Source organism: Diabrotica virgifera, chromosome 2, assembly GCF_917563875.1.
Source record: "Diabrotica virgifera virgifera chromosome 2, PGI_DIABVI_V3a".
Lineage (NCBI taxonomy): Eukaryota > Metazoa > Arthropoda > Insecta > Coleoptera > Chrysomelidae > Diabrotica > Diabrotica virgifera.
Genome location: NC_065444.1, coordinates 163,584,091 through 163,607,634, shown reverse-complemented (window position 1 = coordinate 163,607,634; position 23,544 = coordinate 163,584,091). Strand labels below are relative to the sequence as shown.

General features: G+C 31.7%; 1 protein-coding gene across 1 annotated transcript in view; it reads left to right on the top strand.

Moving 5' to 3' along the window:
* LOC114332097 (delta(3,5)-Delta(2,4)-dienoyl-CoA isomerase, mitochondrial) overlaps window positions 1–23,544 on the top strand; it is a 42,182-nt gene that overhangs the window by 4,912 nt on the left and 13,726 nt on the right. Inside the window, exons 3-5 of the mRNA XM_028281810.2 lie at window positions 57–145; window positions 5,686–5,930; window positions 23,381–23,544. Of these exons, the coding sequence (XP_028137611.2) occupies window positions 57–145; window positions 5,686–5,930; window positions 23,381–23,544 (498 nt within the window). The remainder of the gene's footprint in view (window positions 1–56; window positions 146–5,685; window positions 5,931–23,380) is intronic.

Sequence of the window (23,544 nt, the reverse complement as noted above, 5' to 3'; positions counted from 1 at the left end):
TCTTATATTATATAGGATATATTACTGTATTTGATATAATAATTGTTTTGTTGCAGAGACATCAAAGACTGTTTTAAAAAAATAAGTGATGATGAAAATTGCAGGACTGTTGTTCTGTCTGGAGAAGGAAAATTGTTTACTGCTGGTAAAGTATTTTACATACCTATCTTAAAAATACCCATCTAAATATAATATAAAATATAAAGTAACTAACCTAGAGATTAAATAGATATCTATCTATCTTAGAGATTGCACTTTTCAGTTTATTAAGTACTTTGTCTATATCTGCTCTGCTTAAGGGGCTATCCTAGTGTAAAAGTACGAAATTCATATACTTTTTTGGGAATTTCTAAAATAAAAAGTACTAGCCCATTTATTTTAAAAATTTGCGTGAGCATTTATTCTAAAAAGAAGTACATGTAAAAGAATTTTCATAAAAAACTAGTAAAAATTAAACGATTTATGCGCCATCTACTGGCACCGTGAAAATAAAAACATGGCCCCACTGCTGCAGTGATCGGAACTAATAGAGGTCCTGAAACATAAAAGTTCAAAGTGATTATTGAAATATAAGTTATTTCCTATACCATCAACTAGGATTTTTGAAAAATATTAAAATTTGGGAAAATGAAGTGTTGAATTTTTTTTTAAATTAGCTAAAACATTTTTAGTTGCAAACACCGCCAAATTGACATTTTTTATCCGATCAAAAAATCCCTAGTTGATGGTATAAAAAATAACTTATATTTCAATAATAACTTTGAAATTTTATGTTTCAGGATCTCTATTAGTCCCAATCAGTGGAGCTATGTTTTTATTTGCACGGTGCCAGTAGATGGCGCATAAATCGTTTAATTTTCAATATTTTTTAATGAAATTTGTTTTACATGTACTTCTTTTTATAATAAATGCCCATGCAAATTTTCAAAACAAATGGTAGAGTACTTTTTATTTTAGAAATATCCAAAGAAGTATATGAATTTCGTGCTTTTACACTAGGATAGCCCGTTAAAGTATACCAGCATTGTACTATAACTCAAATTTCAATATATTAAATATTATTTTTAAGTTCTATACAATCCAGAAACATATTATTTCTTCTTCAGGTGCCATCTCTGCTACGGAGGTTGGCAATCATCATAGCTATTTTAATTTTTGAGGCAGTAGCTCTAAATAGTTGTTTTGAGCTGCATCCAAACCATTCTCTCAGGTTCTTCAGCCATAATATGTTTCTGCCGAAACATATTATTGATACCTGACAATGCATACGTTTTAAATTAAGTAATGCCAAAAAAATGTACTGATAACATTTTGTGAATAAAAAAACATTTACTGGTTTGGTTTACTTCTCTTTGTTATCAAAATTGCCAAAAAAATTGATGACAAGTATTATAGATATTCTTTTGAAGCTATTTTCTTGGGGTATCTTAATTAATTTACTATTTTTATTGGGTGTTAACCACAATTTTAGTTTAAAACATGTTTAACATTTCGATTTCCACTTCGTAAATATTTTGGGAAACTTTTCTGAAGTGGATATTGAAATGTCTCTGAAACATACTTAATAATAAAATTGTGGTTAATTCCCAATAAAAATAGTACATTAAGTAGTATAGTTTTGTTAATATTAATAGCATTATCTTTATAGACTTCAATGATTTTTAATTTGGTAACTGTCTGGCTTATATGCTTTTCAAAATGACTGATCTGCCAAGGAAAACATTTAAAAAATTAATGTAAATTTAAAATACTCTAATTATTACAACTTTGTAACATATCGATAAGAATATTTCTCTACTTATACGGTCTTAATATATAATTTATCGCGTCCTTTACTAGTTCTTAAATGGATACACATGTTCGGCCAATTTCCCCTTACAACGAAGCAATCCAATTAACTCGAATATGAGAAAAGTCATTAAATTACTACGCTATTTCCGTTGGCACTTTCTCAACCTTTGACTTGGAGATTGTCACGCTCTTAAAACGAATTTATAATCTCGACCCTCCTAGTTATTTCTTCTTTTTCACACGTTTCCAACCTTCATAAAAACAATTTATCGGCCTAAATTCACACTTGGACAATATAGCTTGGATTCGAAACTGACTCTTAGTTCATTATTATTGCATTTTTATGTTCTACATCCTCTAAAAGCCCTTTATGTTACGACTGCACTAAAAGCTTTTGCTCTGAAATTTAAATTAGAAACGCACAAAATTTAATTTACTTTTCCCCTCTTTATAAAAATCCATAAAAAGCCGATTTCTTATGCGGTTCAGTCAGTTACTTAGTTAGTTACCAGCCAGTCTCAGTCTCAATTCACGGTACGCAATTCTCGTTGTTACGTCCACTATTGACGGTCTGCTTTTATTACGTGAATTATTCATCATTCTCTTATTATCGCGTCCATGTTTGACACTCACAACGCGGTCCAAGTTTACTCACGATTCGCAAGACAGCAAAAAATGTATATATGCTGTGTATTAAATTTAATTATTTTTATTGTACAGTGTTTTAGGCCTGGATCCCTTCTTCTTCTTCTTCTTCTTATAATAGGCCTCTTGGCCTGTTCCTTACCGATTTTGAGCTTGTATTCGTAGCTGTGATGTTGACTGCCAGCTATCTCGCCACCTTTTAAAGGGCCTTCCTATTGGTCTCTTGCCTGTTGGCTTCGAATCCCTGGCTATACGGGCTATTCTCTCGCTGTCCATTCTCGTCACATGCTGATTCCACTCTCGTCGTCTCTGTATTCCCCACAGTACTATATCTTGTATGTTACAGAGATCTCTTATTCTGTCGTTCGGTATTCTGTCTCTCATTGTTTTCCCAGTTATTGACCTGAACGTTCTCATTTCTGATGTTCTCAGTATCCTCTCGGTTTCTGCTGTGTCACATCTTGTTTCTATCGCGTACGTCATGATCGGTCTTACACATGATTTGTATATGCATACTTTCCCTTCCAGCCTCATATCTTTGTTTCTCCAGATGACATCCCTCAAACATCCTGACACGTAATTGGCTTTATTTGCTTGCTTTCGGACGCTCTCTTTAACATCTCCATAACTACATATTTCGACTCCCAGATATTGGAATCTCGAGACTTGTTCAATTAGTTCGTTGTTAATTACTAATTTGCATCTTATGGGTTCCCTTGACACTACCAGGAATTTTGTCTTGGCTGTTGATATTTTCATGTTGTAGTTCTTCGCCACTGTATTGAAAGTTTGTGCCATTCGCTGTAGGTTATCCTCGTTATCGGAGATTAATATTGCGTCGTCAGCATAACGGAGGATTTTTATTTGTTTTTCCGCCATCTTATATCATTTTCCAGTACCTTTAATGTTTTCTATGATTTTGTCCATTACTAAATTAAAAAGCAATGGGCTCAAGCTATCCCCTTGTCTTATTCCCGAGTTGATTTCTACTTCCGATGTTAGTTCATTCTCGACTTTTATTCTGGTTTTGTTCTTCGTATTAATGTCTTTAATTATCCTTATCATCTTGTTGGGCTGATTTTTCTCCTTTAGCAATCTTAGCACATCTTCCAATCTTACACAATCGAATGCAGGTTTATTATATTCCAGTGCTTTCTCAGCAATTTGTCTGGCTATGAATATGGCGTCTATTGGATCCCGCGTATCAAAATAAGTTGATTAATAGCAAGCTGAAAATTTATTAATAGCTTGACGGTGTCTAGTCGGACAAACTTTAATGTAAGGGAACACTGAAACAGGGGAAGTTTTAATTGTGGAACAAGTTACCGGTTTCGAACATCAGACTATGTACTAAAACGTCCCATGTATTTTATCCGACAGAACTTCCAATTCATTTGGTACCCTTTCATTAAACTCTCATACAAAAATCAGATTTCTATTTATCACCAATATAATTCCTGTCATTTGACATGTTCCACGTATCGGACTTATTAAAATGCCCAATATATTTGTCGGACAAACATTTTTTAATATATAAAGTTTGCTATTGAATAAACTTAAAAAGAACCTGCTAGTTTTCACTGCCAGGATGACAAGTTCCACAATTAAAATCAACAATAGAAAAACAGACACTTCTACATACGCACTTCATCTTCTACATCTTAATCATTCTTTTAATGTACAGTTATACAGGATGAGTAGGGAGGAATGTGCCAAACTTTAAGACTGTATAATATACGTAAAAATAATCAAAAATAACTCATATGTTGTTATTCGATTTTCATTTGTTTCCGAGATACGGGATGTTAAAATTTTTCTTACAAACTAACGATTTATTTATTGCTCCAAAACCGTTTGAGGTTTGCAAATGAAATTTGGTGGGTTTTAAGACATGGTTATTGCGCATGTTTTGACACACAATTAAGAATTTTATATTCACCATTGGCGCGCGTACGGGTAAGGATCTGAAATTTTTAAAGAAATAAAAATAGTACGCCAATGAGATATTTCAAATTAAAAATCATTTTTGAATTCCCTGTTCAATTTGTGATAAAAAATCTATCTTCCCACTTTTTCATAAGACGCTTCGTTTTGATGCAAAAAAATTAAATATCTTAACGTATCCAAAGTATTCAAAATCGAAAACTTTGTAAGCGTTAAGATGTTTTATTTTTTGCATGAAAACCAAGCGTCGCATGAAAAAATGGTAAGATAGATTTTTTATCACAAATTAAACGAGGAATTCAAGAAATATTTTTAATTTTAAATATCTCAGTGGCGTACCAATTTTATCTTTAAAAAATTTCAGACTATTACCCGTACGCGCGCCAATGGTGAATATAAAATTCTTAATTGTGTGTCAAAACATGCGCAATAACTATGTCTTAAAACCCACCAAATTTCATTTGCACACCTCAACCGGTTTTAGAGCAATAAATAAATCGTCAGTTTGTAAGAAAAATTTTAACATCCCGTATCTCGGAAACAAATGAAAATAGAATAACAACATATGAGTTATTTTTGATTATTTTTACATATATTATACAGTCTTAAAGTTTGGCACATTCCTCCCCACTCCCCCTGTATATGAGTATATAAAGCTACCTTTATTAGAATCTATTGAAATTAATAAAATGAAAAATAAAGATATAATTCTAAATGACCAACTTGAGACAAATAGCTCCCCACTCCTCAACCTATTCAGTTAGAGACTTTAAAATGCAAACACATCGTAAAATAAATCACTTGAGAAAGGCACTCTGCCGAAACAGCTGTAGTCACATAGTTTAAAAATAAATTTTGCGGAAGTAACGAAAACAAAAGTTTTCAGTGTTTTATTGTTAAATTAAAATCACGTTCCACAATTAAAACATCCCCTACTCCAGTGTTCCCGTACATCAAAGTTTGTCCAACTAGACACCGACAAGCTATTGACAAATTCTCAGCTTGCTATTACTAAACTTTTTTTGCTACGCATAATCCAGGCCTATTTGTAAAAAGTGTTTGTGTTACAAAATAAAACAATTATCTCTATTTATTATTCATTTCAACACCGATTTACACCTTGCTTCGACTCGACCCAGAGTCTTCGTAATCAACCACTACAGAAGCTGGTTCTCTCTTTATGTGAAGAACGAGACATTCACCAAGTCAATTTACAAACTGGTGAAGCGTTCTAAACACTAATTCTTATAAATTATTTTCATTTTGGTATTCATCTCGTTTATTACTCAGGTTCCTCTGTTTTAGGGATTGATTTAAGTAGTTTTATGGAACAGGGAGCTGAAGCTGGACTACACGAGGATCCAGTTCGCAAAGCCAAAGTACTCTTCAAGATCATACAGCTGTATCAAGAAAGTATGAGTTCTTTAGAACTGTGCAAGAAACCTGTATTAGCGGCTATTCATTCTGCCTGTATAGGAGCTGGTGTAGACTTAATTACTGCAGCTGATATTCGGTATTGCACAAAAGATGCATATTTTCAAGTTAAGGAAGTAAGTGCAATTACTGAAAATATTAAGAGCATACAGTAGCGATCAACAGGTAGCAACAAACGAGGTCCAAGATTGCGGCTGTAATTTTGAATATTTTGTCTAGATATTTGGCACACATATTCGTAATATAATAAATAATGGCGGTACAGAGCCCAATTTGAGAAAAATGTTAGTATGTGGAAATTACTATATAACTAAATAAAATATTGCAAAAAGGAGCCTGTACCGCCATTAACCCGCCGTTACACGCGTCTTCTATTGTGACGTGGTTGCACGCGTATGAGCGTCGCCCTCACCTACATCAATTCGACTTATTTCGAGAAAGAATGAATGTCAACATGTATAAATATAAAATGGGTTGTACTCACATATTATAGAAAGACTCGTAAACCAATTTTTTTTATTAATTTAACAAAACAAAAGTAAAAATAATATAGATCAAAAACAAGTTTTCTTAATTTTCAATTTCAGCAAGCCACTGAAGAAATTAACGTTCTTTACGCGAATTGATTTTACTAAAAATACAAATTAAAATTAACAACTGTTCTGAAGCTATTTCTTTGTTTATGTAATTAACTATTAATATTTTGTATTTTGATAACGACGTCCGAGGTGGAATTCGAAACGTCAATAAAATTAATTTTTCAAGTTAAATTGTGAATTATTTCCCAATTAGAATAGGTAAATTTAAAAATGGGTTCTTAACCAGTGGCGCACCTAGAATTTTCCTTTGGGGGGAGGGGGGTTTGCTTGGGCACCGAAAGTTTTTTGTATTATTTGTGAAAGACAAGTTACATTTTCCTACCTTCTTTTATATATATTTCTATATGCTCTGGGTGGGATTTTAACCCCCAAAACTCCCCCCCCCCCCATCGGTGTGCCACTGTTCCTAACCTAATCCAAACAATAATATTTTAATTAAACCTACCAAAATATTAAATAAAAACCTAAAAGTTTCTTTGAGATAACAGAAACGTGATTTCACCCACGGTACACAGAGAACCGGTATGTTCGCACGCATGGAAGGCGAACGCGTGACGTCATATGGGAACCTTAATTTTCATCCGGCAATGATAAATGAAGCGGTAATATTGTTTGAATTTTAAAATTGTGCACCTATCATTGCTTTTTAAATAAGAAATTGTATTTTATATTCTTTTTACTGTCATTTTCCAATATGCATTTAATTTAAACATGAATTTCCGTTGAAAAATAGATTTTAGGTATCTGTTGTCCAATATACATTCACCATAGTATATTAAAAAAATAAAACAGAAATAATATAAACATTCACTTTACTACTGGGTCTGTAAAAATGTTTCACATAAAATTGTGTCTACTTACTGTTATTCTAGATTGTTGAAAAATATTTGACTAAAAATAAAAACTTAACCACAAATCAATTAAGAAATTTGAAGTTTTAGATGAATAGAACCAATTACTTGATGACTTTCAAATTGTATTTACAAAATAGAAAAATGTTGATTTTAAGTTAAACCAGGTTATTAATCTAAAAATTTCAAGTGCGAACATTTTATTAGACTGTAATATACATTAAATATACAGAGTGGGCCAAAGAAAACAGTCCAGCTCGATATTTGGCAGTATTTATTAGATTTTAAGGAAATGACGAAACAGGTCGATTTTTGATCTAATTGGGACACATTTTTACGGTACATACATTTGTCATTTGTCAACCCCCTCCCTTCCACTCCCCACCCCTTATTTTTAAATAGGGAATAGGGGTAGTATGCTAGCTCATTTAAAAGGTTACTCGATTCTCTATTCAGTAATATAAACATAAACATAATTATTTATACAGGGTGTTCAAGAAAAAAATATTTTAATTAAATTAATTGACACAAAAAGAAGAATGTATGTAATTTATTTAATTCAAAATACATTCTACTGCTGTCACAAAACAGAAAAAATTTTTTTTGATAAATAAACATTGTTCTTCGCTTAATTTCAATATTCAAGCTGCCACCTATCTGCCTTTTGGTAGGTTGAAGATTGAATTTAAGCGAAACACAATATTTATTTATCAAATAAACATTTTTCTCTGTTTTCTGTCAGTAGTAGAATGTATTTTGATTTAAATAAATTGCATACATTCTTCTTTTTGTGTCAATTAATTTAATTCAAAATAATTTTTCTTTGGTATAAATATGTTGTTCTGAAGCTATTTTCTTGTGGCATTTTTACAATTTTAACTATTTACAATGTTTATTTACAATAATTATGTCAATGTTAATATTACTGAATAAAGAATTTAATAACATTTCAAATGAGGTAGCACACGACCCGTATTCCCTATTTAAAAATAAGGGGTGGGGTTGACAAATGACAGATGTATGTACTGTAAAAATGTATGCCCCTTAGATTAAAAATCGACTTTTTCCTTAAAATCTAATAAATACTGCCAAATATCGAGGTGGACTGTTTTCTTTGGCCCACTCTGTATATGTACCTATGTATAAAATGTTCGCACTTTAAATTTTTAGATTCCTAACCTGGTTTAATTTTAAATCAATTATGAATATTAATACTATGTATAATACATATTATGTATATTATTAAAAAAACAAATTTGCGGGTAAAGTTTTATTAATAATAATAGAATTAGTATCTATAAATAAAATCATTTTTTAAAATTAGAAAATTTAGATATCTTTTTGTCAAGTGATCTCTGGCAGTTTTTAAAACTTTTTTCTGTTAATATCCCTCATTCTAATATGTTCGTGTTCTGAACATGCATAATATCACCTCAAATGGCATTATAGTCTCGGTTTTAATAAATTACTATAAAACTAATAGTTATATTATAATAGTTTTAAAAATACACAGTTATGCTAATAAACAACAATTTGTAACTAAAATAATATAGAATTACTTCAATCGTTAACAGCTTAATATTTTAAAACCGCCTCAATCTATCCACTTTCAACGCCACCACATACGAAATAATGCATCCAAACAATAAGAAATATCTGTTAGGTTCCCACGTGACGTGCTGCGCGGCCGAAACCAAATTTAGCGACGACAATCGGCATACCGGTTCTCTGTGTACCGTGATTTCACCGTGATTGCACGCGCAGTGAGGAATTCCCTCACCTGAAGAGGGATGTCTCTTCTTTCAACTATCACACAGCACACTCACCGCCTGAAATATTCTATAACTTTTTCATACCCTCTCATGAACCATGCTAAAGGCATTCCTGGGTGCTTAAGGTTATCGTATTAGTTTACACAATTTCATTGCTTATAAACAAATATGGTGAGGGATTCCCTCATAGCGCGTGTAATGGCGGGTTAAGAAGAACAAAAAAATACACTTTCTTCAAATAAACTTTTTTATCCCATGTCTAGATTTTGTGTCACATTGGATCTACTAAAAATCGAGTTTCTTTAAGAGGCTGCAGTAGCGATCAACATGTAGCAACAAACGCGGTCGAATATTGCGGCTGTCACTTTGAATATTTTGTCGAGATATTTGGCACACATATTCGTAATATAATAAAGAATGGCGGTACAGAGCCCAATTTTAGAAATAGATTAGTATGTGGAAATTACTCTGTAATTAAATACAATATTAAAAAAACGAGTCTGTACCGCCATTAAGACGAACAAAAAATACACTTTCTTCAAATAAACTTTTTTATTACATGCCTAGATTTTGTGTCATTTTGGACCTACTAATTTTTTTTATTTCTAACAAGAAATCGAACATATAACTAATAACTTACTAGGCAACATAGAGAAATTGTCACTGTCATTTTGATAAACCTGAGTCAGATTTTCTCTTATCTGTTCTGTTATCTTTATCGATATCTGTTCAGTGCAGTAGTTTTCATTCATTTTAAGAATTCGTTATTGTTGTTTCATAGGAAAGTAGTGTTTATTTATAGTTAGTTTATTATATTTTTGTGTAATAGAAGTAAGTTGTTGGATAATTTGAAAAAATAGATTCTTGTTAATTGTGAGTTATATGTATAAGTATATTTTACGTAAAAATATTTCGAATTCTAATGCGAGTATATAAAGCTAAAGTGACTTTGGCGCTCTATGAACTAAATAAAATAAGACGGCTCTTGTTTCGCTTCACAAAGAAGTGGTTATTTATTATTATTATTTCGTGCAAATACCTATGTTAACATAAAATTTTCACACATTTTAGTTTATTTTTATAAATATTTATTTACTAATAACAAAATTGTTTTCTATTACCTCCATTTTGCGCGCGTATGAGTTAATGTCACATTCAAGTTATGTCAAAAAATTCCGAAGCACTGTCCGAAGTTTCGCAGACCTTACGAAAAAAGGTATGATACTATCCCCCGAAGTTATATTGATGACGCGCTACTGTATATTCATAACAAGAAATCGAACGTGACTGACTTGGCAACATTTCGCGCCTATGAGTATAAAAATTATTGTTTTTGATAGTGTAAATGTCACTGTCAGTGTCGAATTACCAACGCCCTGTTGCCTCACTGTTCAAAGTTCGCAGAACTTTCGAAAAACAAAAATAGTGATGACGCGCTACTGTTTACTCTTAAAAATAAACATTCGTGTTTAGCTTATATTATAGCTCAAGTGACTCAAGTTTCACAAAATATTTTTTTGAATATGTTATAATAATTGTATTCTCTCTTGCATTGTTTATATGTATATTTGAAATATTTCACACTTCATGTATTTTTGCTGAGTTGTTTGTTTTATCATCAACTAGTGATATTGCCCATCACCATGCGACGGTGGATGCAATCAATTGCCCCTACAGTCTTCTTCTTCTTCTTCTTCTTTTATATAGGCAGTACTGCCTGTTTTTCTTCAACGGTGCCTTTCATTCTGCCCCTAAGTTGTCATTCCATCTTTTCCTTGGGCGTCCTATACTTCTCCTGCCTAACGGTGACTTGTCCCTGGCTATTCGTACTATCCTTGATTCAGACATCCTGCTTATGTGCTCATTCCACTCTTCTTTTCTGTTCTTTACCCAGGTATTTATATTGTCTACTCCACATATGCGTCTGATTTCCTCACTTCTTACCCTATCCTGTAGTCCTTTTCCAGCAATCCTTCTTAAGATCTTCATTTCGTTGGTTTCCAGATGTCTTCGTGTTTTGCTTGTATCTGGTCTTGTTTCGGCCGTGTAAGTCATAACTGACTTATATATTCGGGCCTTTGTTTCCAATCTTAGGTGTTTGTTTTTCCAAATTGTGTCGTTTAGGCATCCGGCCGTTCTACTGGCTTTAATTATTTGGTCTTTTACCTCTTCTTCGATATTGTTGTCGGCTGATAGATTAATTCCCAGATATTTGAAAGTCATTACTTGTTGTATAATTTGATTGTCTAACTCCAATTTGCATCTTATTGGTTCTTTGGCAATTACTAAGCTTTTTGTTTTTTGGACTGATATTTTCATATTCATTTCTTTTGCGTTAATGTTGAACTCGTGCAATAATCTTTGTAGGTCGTCTTCGCACTCTGCTACTAACACGGTGTCATCAGCGGAACAGAGTATTTTTATCTCTCTATTGCCCATTTTGTACCCTCTTTTTTTCTTCACTTGTTTTATTATTGCATCCAATATTATGTTAAACAGTAGAGGGCTTAGTGAATCTCCTTGCCGGATTCCTGTGTTTGTTTCTATGGGTTCTGTTATTATTCCATTGACTTTCGTCTCTATTTTATTTCTTACATATATGTTTTCTATCAGTTTTATGATATCCAGTGGTAAATTTTTCTCATATAGAAGGTGTATCACATCTTTTAATTGGATTCTATCAAACGCTTTCTCTAGGTCTATGAAACAGAAAAAGGCTGGTTTGTTATATTCTAATGATTTCTCCGCTATTTGCCTTATCACAAAAACTGCATCGTTACATGATCTTCCACTTCTAAATCCTTGTTGTTCATCCGATATATTTATGCACGCCATTATTTTCTCCATAAGTATTTTTGTTGTGAGTTTCAGTATAGTGCTCAGTAAATTTATCCCTCTATAGTTACTGGGGTCTGCCCTATCACCTTTCTTAAATAACGCTATCATTTGAGTGGTTCTCCATTCTTCTTGAATTCTTCCTGTATTTATTATTTTACTTATAAGGATGTTCAGTTCTTTGTGAAGTCTATCTCCTCCGTACTTTAAAAGTTCATTAGCTATTCCATCTTTCCCAGGAGCTTTTCGATTTTTCATCTTTTTTAAGGCGTTCTTTATATCTTCCTCTTTAATTTCTGTTTTCTCATCCGATTCTAATCGTGGTGTTTCCAGTTCTTTGTGATTAGCTGTTTGATAAAGGTTTTTTAGGTAAGTTGTCCATGTATTTGTATCAATATGTTTTACTTCTATCAATTCCTTCATCTCTGCTCTTTGACCTCTTATCATTTTCCACATTTCCCTTTGCATCCCATAAAAGTCGTGCTCCATCTCTTTTGAAAAAGCTTCCCAATGTTCTGTTTTCTTCCTTCTTACTATTGAGTTTAATTCATTTCGTACTCTTTTATATTCTTCATATGTTTGTCTCGTTCTTTTGGACTTGTATTCTAGGTAGATTTTCTTTTTTTCTTGGCATTTTATTTTTATTTCTTCACAGAACTATGGAGTTCTCCTTTTCTTTCGTATATGTTTACTTATCTTACGTTCTCCAAGTGCTTCCGTTGCTGCCATTTTGATATTATCTCTGATCTTCCTCCAACTTTCTTCTATGTCTTCATCCGGTGTAATGTAGTTTTCATTCAGTACTTTTTGCAATCTTCTCTGGTATAGATCTCGTGTTGACAAGTCTCGTAGCTGTTCTACCTTTATTCTTGTCTCACATTCAACAGGGTCTTCTTTCCTGTTTCTTTGTAGCTCTATTCTGATTTTTCCAAGTACTAGGTTGTGATCGCTTCCAATATTAGCTGCACTTAAACATCGTATGTCTAGTACTTGAGAGTGGTGGATGTTTCTGTTTGTCAATATATAATCAATAACGGATCTGTGTCCTCTTGTATTTTGGAATGTATATTTTTGTTGATCTTTGTGTCTGAAGAACGTATTGTTTATTCGAAATTCGTTCTGAGACCAAAGGTTAATAAGTAGTTCCCCATTTTCATTTTTGTTGTCTTCTAGTGCCTACAGTCACTGTACCCAATTTTTGAAGTTATACTTCTTTAGGCACGAGGGTGAATTTTTACATTCCCCGGCGCATGCACACACCGACAGTATGGTATTAGTCGCTACATCTTTATGTAGCGCAAATAAGGTGTGCGTGAAAAGAATATATTATTAGTGTTTTTAGTAATTATATTTATTATAATTTTTGTGTCTTTGGATTTGTCTTCCTCGGGAATAAGATATTTTACTATAGACCAGGGCGCATCTGTAAAAATATTAGTACATTTGGACGTTGAGAGGTGACTCAAATTTTTTTGCAGAAATTGCTTAAAAATAACTAAAATAATAATATTTGAGTTATCCTCCCTCTCAAAAAGGTCCGGAACATTGTTTAAATAATCAAGATGTCAAAGAATGAAGGAAAAATTCGATTTTTTTCTTCGTTTTTTGATTGTAACTTTAAGAGTATTCATTTCCGAGAAAAGTTGTATTTACATAAAAGTTGTATAATTAAATTTCCTACAATATAGAGTTGGTTGAAAATTTAAAAAATAGTCACCCTTGTTGCAAAATAGCAATAATTGGAAAAAAACTATACAAAAACAAGCATTCGCATTTTACGTTTTTCAACCCTTTATGCTAAACTTAGGACCTTCAAATTTCACCCAGAAAAACTATATGATATAGTTAAACAGTACTGTCAATTTCATTAAGATCGGTTCAATAGATTTTGCAAAATAAATTTGGCAATCCAGCTTTCGCAAAAAAAAATCATTTTTTCAAACTGTTACAGGACTGAAAATAAAGCAGAAAACAAGTTGAATTTTTTTGCTTATAGAAGTGTACTGTACCTTTCATTTGCAATTTGCAAAACTAAAATCGATTAACTACCACGGCGTCAGGAATTTTTTTAAATAAACATTAATTATTGGTGTTGCGCGCAGGACACCGGATAGTTTGCTCTGATTGGGCATTCCAATGACCTTTGATAATTATTGATACATTTTTAATTTTTATTACATTTCGATATAAATAAATAAATTTGTTTATTGCAAAATAAAAACACATACTCTATCCTTTGAAATAACACTTTTTTAGCAAAAACTTTCTTTGTTCATATATTTTAACTTGAGAATAATAGTTTATTATTTTTAAGCATATACACTTGTTTAAACAATATTTCACAAACAATAATAAAATTAGTTTGATTTTTGTGGAATTAAAATATTAAAATACAACAAAATATAGAGTAAGAAAATAATATATTAGATGAAGATTGGAAGAAATTTTGGTGGAAATCAACTTCATGTGAATCGAACACCGCTGTAGCACCAATAATTAATGTTTACTTAAAAAAATTCCTGACGCCGTGGTAGTTAATCGATTTTAATTTTGCAAATTGCAGATGAAAGGTACACTACACTTCTATACGCAAAAAAAATTCAACTTGCTATCTGCTTTATTTTCAGTCCTGTAACATTTTGAAAAAATGAATTGTTTTTGCGAAAGCTGGATTGCAAAATTTGTTGAACCGGTCTTAATGAAATTTACAGTATTGCTTTACTGTATCATAAAGTTTTTCTGGGTAAAACATGAAGGTCATAAGTGTAGCATTAAATGGTTGAAAAACGTAAAATGCGAATACTTGTTTTTGTATGGTTTTTTTCGCAATTATTGCTATTTTGCGAGAAGGGTGACTATTTTTTCAACTTTTAACTAATTCTATATTGTAGGAAATTTAATTACGCAACTTTTATGTCAGTACATCTTTTCTGGGAAATGAATACTTTTAAAGTTATAATCAAAAAACGAAGAAAAAAATCGAATTTTTCCTTCATTTTTTGACATTTTAATTATTTAAACAATGTTCCGGACCTTTTTGAGAGGGAGGATAACTCAAATATTATTACTTGAGTTATTTTCAAGCAATTTCTGCAAAGAAATTTGAGTCACCTCTCAACGTCAATCTCAAAACAGATGGGCCCTGGACTATTATAATAGTAAGTATATTTAAAGTATTTTTGTATACTTCACTTGGTCTATTAAATTTGTCAGTATGTATAAGAAATCTTGTAACCTGTCAAAGCAAAAGGAGTATAGCTCAGTGGTAGAGCGTGTGACCGGAGATCGAGAGGTCCCCGGTTCGAATCCGCGTGTTTTCTAATTTTCAACGAAAACTTTTCGTTTATAAATTCGCAAAGTCTGTATGTTATTGCGTCGCCGCTCCTGTAATACCTAGAACAGATTTACCGATGGGCTCTTATGTAGTTTTGTCTTTTGAATTCAAATCTGAAAACGGCATTTCGATATAAATCTCTGCCCTTGTTTATGTATAATAATAATAATAATAATAATAATAATCTCGATATTTTCTTCCGACACACTAAACGTCATCTGAAATCGTTGCCATTAGTAAGTAGGGTAGTTTTAATCTGAATTTGTTAAGCAAAGCTTAGGATATTTGGTATTTACGATACTTCGTTAATGTCAAACTAAATTTTAAATTAGCTATTAATAAAATATAAATAACATTTTATAGTGAATTTAATTATTATATAAAATAAATAAATACAATTTGAGTATATTTTGAAAGCAATAATGTATTAACAACAAAGGTTTGTACGTGTATACGGCCTCCCCTTTAATGATAAATAGACTGTTCCATTTTTAGGCGAGCGGTAGCAACTCCTAAAATTACGTTATACCGACCACGAAAATCAACTTTAAGATGAATGCTGAATCTGAATATGAAGTTTATTTTTATCTAGACTTGGTGGTACATGTTAAAAAATAAAATTTTATGCAAAAATGCGAAAAATCAATTTTAATGATTTTTCGACTTTACCTCGCTGTATCTTTGGTCGCTGTAAATATTTCCTTTTAAAAATTTTACTGTTATCTTTGAAGTATTTTAATAACAATGTGCTTTATTCAAACTGTTTAAACAAATTAAAAGAGGAGTTGTTAATTTTTAAACATTTTGACGTCAGATTTCGTTAGTTTCATGTTACTTAAAAAAGTTGAGTGACAAATTTTTTAGTTTATAATTTTCACCAACACAGGAATAAAAGTTTTTTGGAAAATTTCAAATCAAAGTATGCAATAAGAAAAAAGTTATGTGACTTTATAGATGAGTGGCACTCTTAAAATAGCGCTTATTTCTCAAGATACTGACCACGGTGTGGTGAATGGCTAAATTTCGTCTAACCTAAGGTTTTGATGGTGCTGAAAACGAAAATAAGGTTTATTTTAAATCATCATTTTCATTTATAACTCTTGCATTTTTAATTTGACGAAGAAAAGTTATTCTTCATAAACAGCTCTTCATAGTCTAAGATTTATGATGCAATCATCACATATAAAATTTTATTAATTTTAGACGAGGTATATAAAAAATATGAATTTTGAGTAAAGTATCCTTATAGTTCACAAGATTTAAATTATAATGATCTATCTATCTATCTAATCAGCCCTAAACATCCATCCTTGGATATAGGCCTCCTCTTCCTTCTTCCATGCCTCTCTATCTTGGGCAATTTGCATCCAATTTGACCTTGTGTGTTTCTTCAGGTCATCCGACCATCGCATCTGTGGCCTTCCCCTTTTTAGTTTGTGGTTCCACGGTCTCCAATGTATAATCAGGTGATAGAATGATATAATTGCAAATTGAAACATAATTTTTAATTCTAAACAACTTTTCGTAATAGTAATTTTCCATATTATGAATTTAAATACGTAAATAAACAAAGTTTTCGTTATGATTTCATTTTCAGCTTGTTTTTTTTTATTTTTGGTATTGTTTTAATAAAAATTTTTGGAAAGTAATAAGTAAAAATTAGTTTAATCTTTAAATAAAATACAAATAACCTGTTGAAAGTATATTTATTTCTAACCTGTTGAAAGTATATTTATTTCGTTGAAATCATATACTAGAAGTATAACTTCTTACGTGCGTACAAAGTACACACACATTCTTTTTTACATCTTTTTGTTTTATCGTATTTCCATCCAATTTTTTCTGACTTCCTCTATTTTTTTCTGACTCCTTCCTATTTTTATGACACCCTCTAATTTCTTCTGACTCCCTTCATGTTTTCTGACTCCCTCAAATCTTTTCTGACTACCTCAATTCTTTTCTGACCCCCTTTTATTTTTACTAACTTCCTCCAATTTATATTTATTATAGATATACCAGGTGGTGAATCGTCAAACGAGCCATAGGCAGTGGCGGATCTAGACATTTGCCTTGGGAGGGGAAATTTGACTTAGGAGGGGACTTCCTACGAAACACCAATCAAAAGACATAAAAAGATAATCCCAAACTACATAAAAGACATAAATAATAACTTATGTGCATTAAGTTTCCTTAATTTTCCTAACCAGCGTGTTTATTGAGTTGAATTTGTCTGTTTGTGGTTTAAGTTCCATGGCAGCTCATATAGTTTTGTTTCAACAATTTTTTTCTTTAATTTTGGACCTTGTTGGGGGGGGGGAATTTCCTCCTTTTCCCTCCCCGTAGATCTGCCACTGGCCATAGGGAACACAATGGGAAATTCTAAATTGTTGAATTCCTGCTTTCCTAATAATTTTACATCAAAAGTCATGAGAAACTATTTGAAGAGAACTGAAATCTCTATTAAAAACGATTATTAGACTTGTCCTACGAATTAAATACATTCCAAAATTGTCTAAAAATATAATGCATTTGCCAGAGTATTATTAGTCCAATCGTGAGAGATTTGACCTCTAGAAATCGTACGAACAGACTGATTTTTTTACGAAATGGAAGGCAGATATCGAGCACTGAATTTTATTTAATCTTGCCCAAGTATACTTTCGCTCCTAGAGCATCTTCAGGGGCATTTCGTCAAGAAAATGAAGATAACCTCGATATTATGATATTAATATTGTTGGCAACTAAGAAGAAAGATGGAGGTAGAATGATTCTACCTAGGTAAATTCTACCTCCATCTTCAAACAATGTAGAATTATACCGGCACTCAAATTTATCTGTTTGTCCTTTGTTTTGTGTATTCGTTAGTTAGTTAATTTAAGTTGCCAACAATATTAATATCATAATAAATGACATTCGAGGATACCTTCATTTTCTTGACGAAATGCCCCTGAAGATACTCTAGGAGCGAAAGTATACTTGGGCAAGATTAAATAAAATTCAGTACTCGATATCTGCCTTTCATTTTGTAAAATTAATATATTCGAGCATTCAACCATTTCCTATTTTATTAAACTAAATTTTGCTGATGATATCAATTTTGAGACCTCAAAAAGATGCAAAAAAGGTTTGCCACTCCTACCCCCGGACTTCCCCTAAAGCCCGGATAAGAATCGTAAAAAATCGCAAAAATCGCACAACTGTTATTTATTTAACAGCTTTACGGAAACTGATTTCATTTGCGGCAAAATGCAAAAATTGCTTACGAAGGCTCCTCCACTCTTCATCTTTAAAATGCTTTTTAATTTTTGTCGATAGGACACTTTAATCAAAATATATCGAATTTTTACCGTCGAATTGTACAAATTGTATTTAAAAAATAATTAAAAATGTATAAACATTTTCAATTTCTTTGCAACACAGCTGCATAATATTCTGGTGAGTGCGGGAAGAGTCTATACCGGTTTAGGAGGTCTTTTCCCCTCATCAGTAGTCACATATCCTCTTCTCTCCGATTTCTCCACGTATCCATACTTTGGGCCCTTCCGAATTATAAATTTTGAAAATCTCAGCAGGTGTAACCAAAGAAAGTATTCCACCTGTTGTCAATCTGGTGGTATGGAAGCGATAATTATTGTCGTTTTCTGTGCTACTTTGATTGATAACTTACTTTGTTTTTCGGTAGATGGCTCTAGTTCATCCGTGACATTTCTTTCTTTGCAATTCGGAAGGGCCCAAAGTATGATACGTGGAGAAATCGGAGAGAAGAGGATATGGGACTACTGATGAGGGGGAAAAGACCTCCGAAACCGGTATAGACTCTTCCTGAACTCTCCGATTTAACCAGAGTATTATGCAGCTGCTGCATTTTCGTGTTGCAAAGAAATTGAAAATTTTTATACATTTTTAATTCATTTACTCCTTTGTAGGAGTATTAAGGAATCTTTCTTGTTGGAACTTTTACCACGCTGAGCAGATGAGTTGTGAATTATTTACAATTCTCTCATCTTAATTTCCTCGGCATCCTGTTTGATTGATAAATTTTGAAAATCTCAGGAGGTGTAACCAAAGAAAGTATTCCACCTGTTGTCAATCTGGTGGTATGGAAGCGATATTTATTGTTGTCTTCTGTGCTACTTTGATTGATAACTTACTTTGTTAAAAAAATAATTGTTTCAGAGAGAACCGTACTTCCTACACAAAAAGTGAGAAGAAACAGTTGTGGGCTAAATTACCTCAGCTACATTTTTTTTAAACATTTGTTTATACGGCATGCAGATTATTTCTAAATCGATGTTTTTCTCCCCCCATCGAGAGGGATTTTAGGGGAAGCCCGGGGGTAAGAGTGGAAAACTTTTTTGCACTTTTTTTGGGGTCCCAAAATTAACATTCACAGCAAAATTCAACTTGTTCGTATACTTTTTGGAGGTCAAATATCTAACGGTTGGATTAATAATACTCTGGCAAATGTATTATATTTTTGCAAAATCTTGGAATGTGTTTAATTCGTAGAGCAATGTTAATAACATTTGTTTTTAATAAAGATTTCAGTCCTCTACAAATAGTTTCTCATGACTTTTGATGTAAAATAATTAGGGAAGCAGGAATTCAATAATTTAGAATTTCCCATTGAGTTTCCTATGGCCCGTTTGACGTTTCACCACCCGATAGATATCAAAAACGAAAGACAATAAATAAATAACGGCACGTGACACTTGCGACAGAAGTGACTACTTATAGCGTGTTATATACTATTGAAAGTTTATGTGTTTATCACTAAAGTATGCTATATTGCTATATTCAACAAAACCCGCTTCGTACGACCTTTCATTAGATAGCGCAAATCAGTTTGGCTGATTTTATCTGCAGATAGGCGATCCATGGAAGGTATTCGGAATTAATTAAGCAAGCAAATATTGCTTATGGCCACGGATAATTGTTAGAAATTCAATCATGAATACGACCCATTTCCTCTTGAATTTTGGCAGTGCCACGGGCTATTTTATTTTTATATAGAGATGATTTAGATGAATTCCAATGATACTCTAATTCTCTTGATTTGATAGTTTTTTCTTCACCCCAACGAAACATTTTTTAAATTAACAAGTTTAAAAATAAAACGATTAATTTTAATTACCAAAACAACAAATCTGACAATTTCTTTGCTAGCTACTTTCATGCCTGTAGCGGTAGCGCGCTTTCACACATGCCAGTGACACTCCCAACGCATGCGCCTACAGCACTCTTTAGCAAGAAAAATCAAATTCTTTGCGATTAGCTAGCATGCCAGGAACTAGCATGCTAATTAACGTACACACGTGCCAGTTTGAGGACAGTAACTGGTACTTGCTAGGTACTGGTATGCCAGTGTGCTAGTAACAGGCATGTGTATCTCCGGCTATATATGTTTGAGGAATCCCTTTTGTGGAACTGGATAAATGACATTTCTCAAGCATTAAATCACATTCATGGTAAATCGTTGGTATATTAGTTCAAAGAAATAAGGAAAAAAATATCCTGTTGGTGACACAACCCCCTCCAGGCCGAAACCAAATTTTTTGAGTAGTATGGACATCTATAATAATAATCTATATGTTTCATGCAACCAATTTTGATGATATACATAGTTATAAACAAATGAAGATCAAAAAACGGTAAATTTTCGCTTTTTTCGTCTATTTCCAAAAAGTTAAGCATTTTAAACAAATTTGAGAGTAAGAAACTCATAAATCGTATAAAGAACTTCAATATGGCGTTCGCGGAATATGTCTATCCTTATTGATTGCCTAGAAAATTGCAAAATAAATCATAAATTTTGAGTTTTTATAAATATTCATAACTTATGTAAAAAATAACTTAGAACCTTCTTATTACACGGAATGCTAAGACTTCTGGTGCTTAAATCATACCCTAAATTTCAAAGCAATTGGACAAATAGTTTAAAAGTTATTTAATTTGTTTATCCCAAATTCATTTTTTTTTGCAACACTATAAGTCAGAAAATGATGAAGTTACAGTAATACTTTGGATAGTTTATGAAAGAAGAAGATTTACACTATTTAATTTAAAAAAACTGACAAAAAATAATTCTAAATATTGCAAAATTATTTTGCAAGAACATGTGAATTAAAAAAAGGGGGGCTAACTTCGTCCCTAATTGTCCTAGGACAATTGTTTTTCTTACTAAATGTGTGTATACAAATTCAGTCTTTCTAACTATGAAAAAATAATTTTCCTACGGGTAACGGTTAAAAAGTTATTCTAATTGTTTATAAGTAAGAAAAAAATCGACATGTTTTTGCAAAATAATTTTACACTGTTTAAAATTACTTTTTGTCATTTTTATTTAATTAAGTTAATACTATAAATCTTCTTCGTTCATAAACTCTCCGAAGTATTACTGTAACCTCATAATTTTCTGACTTATAGCGTTGCAAAAAAAATTAATTTGGGATAAACAAATTAAATAACTTTTAAACTATTTGTCCAATTGCTTTGAAATTTAGGGTATGATTTAAGCACCAGAAGTCTCGGCATTCCGTGTAATAAGTAGGTTCTAAGTTATTTTTTACATAAGTTATGAATATTTATAAAAACTCAAAATGTATGATTTATTTTGCAGTTTTCTAAGCAACCAATAAGGATAGACATATTCCGCGAACGCCATATTGAAGTTTTTTGTACGATTTATGAGTTTCTTACTCTCAAATTTGTTTAAAATGCTTAACTTTTTGGAAATAGACGAAAAAAGCGAAAATTTACCGTTTTTTGATCTTCATTTGTTTATAACTATGTACCTATATCATCAAACTCGGCTGCAGGAAACATATAGGTTGTTAATATACAGCGTGTCTACTTAAGTTGGAAACATGGGAAACTTTTTTATTATTAATTTTACTAAAAAAAGTTATTCTTTATAAAAAGTTCTTCTTTATAAAAAGTTCTGCATGCCACAAAACCTAAGATTCAATCATCAGATATTAAATTTTCTCAATATTACACGAGGTATGTCAAAAAATATGAATTTCGGTCAAGCTTTATTTCTCTCAATATCGAAAATTCTTATGATAAAAAGTTGTTTGGAATTAAAAACTAAGATCAAATATGCAATTACATGCTTCTAATTAAAAAAAATACAACTTTTTTCTCAAATTTATGGATACCCAACATCGTTTTTAATTATTACAAATTTGATAACTCTTTTATTATTCATTTTACGAAAAAAGTTATTCTTCACAAAAAGCTGTGCATGGTCTAAAATCTAAGACACAACCATGATATATCAACTTTTATTAATTTTATACGAGGTTTGTCAAAAAATATGAAATGCGTTTAAGATTATAGTACCTTTATATTTCAATTAGAAGAATGTAATTGCATATTGAGACATAGTTTTAATTCTAAACAACTTTTTTTAATAACCATTTTCAATATTGTGAAAAATAAAGGTACTTTACTCTTGACTGAAATTCATATTTTTTGACATACCTCGTATAAAATTAATTAAATGTGATATCTGATGGTTGCATCTTCGGTCTTAGGATATACAGAGCTTTTTATAAAGAATACCTTTTTTTTCGTAAAAGTAATAATAAAAGAGTTATCTTATGTGTAATAAATAAAAACGAAGTTAAGTATCAATAAATTTGAGAAAAATTTGGAAAATATTTTTTCCAATTAGAAGCATGTAATTGCATACTTGATCTTAGTTTTTATTTTCAACCAACTTTTCATAATAAGAATTTTTGATATTGAGAGAAATAAAGGTACTTTACTCTTGAACGAAGTTCCATACCTCGTATAATATTGACAAAATTTGATATCTGACGATTGAATCTTAGGTTTTAGAGCATGCAGAACTTTTTATAAAGAATAACTTTTTTTCGTAAAATGAATAACAAAAAAGTTTCCCATATGTTTCCAACTTAAGTAGACACGCTGTAGATGTCCATACTACTCAAAAATTTGGTTTTGGCCTGGAGGGGATGTGTTAAGAGAAAAATCTTATTTCTCTGGACTATATAGGAATATGAAACTGTCCAATGTTATGGTACATAGGTACATGGCAACTATTTCGAATTATCCGATTTTGTTACTTAAGCCGAAGTTAAATTCCCCTTAAAACCTTCACTCTTAATTGACTAATCGATCGCTAATTACTGACATTGTTTTATCCAGGTCGAAGTGGGTTTGGCAGCTGACGTTGGTTCTCTCCAAAGATTACCGAAAGTAATTGGCTCTGATAGTTTAACAAGAGAACTATGCTATACAGCAAGAAAAATGCATGCTGATGAAGCTCTTACTTGTGGCTTAGTTTCCAGAGTATTCGGTAATCAAGGAGA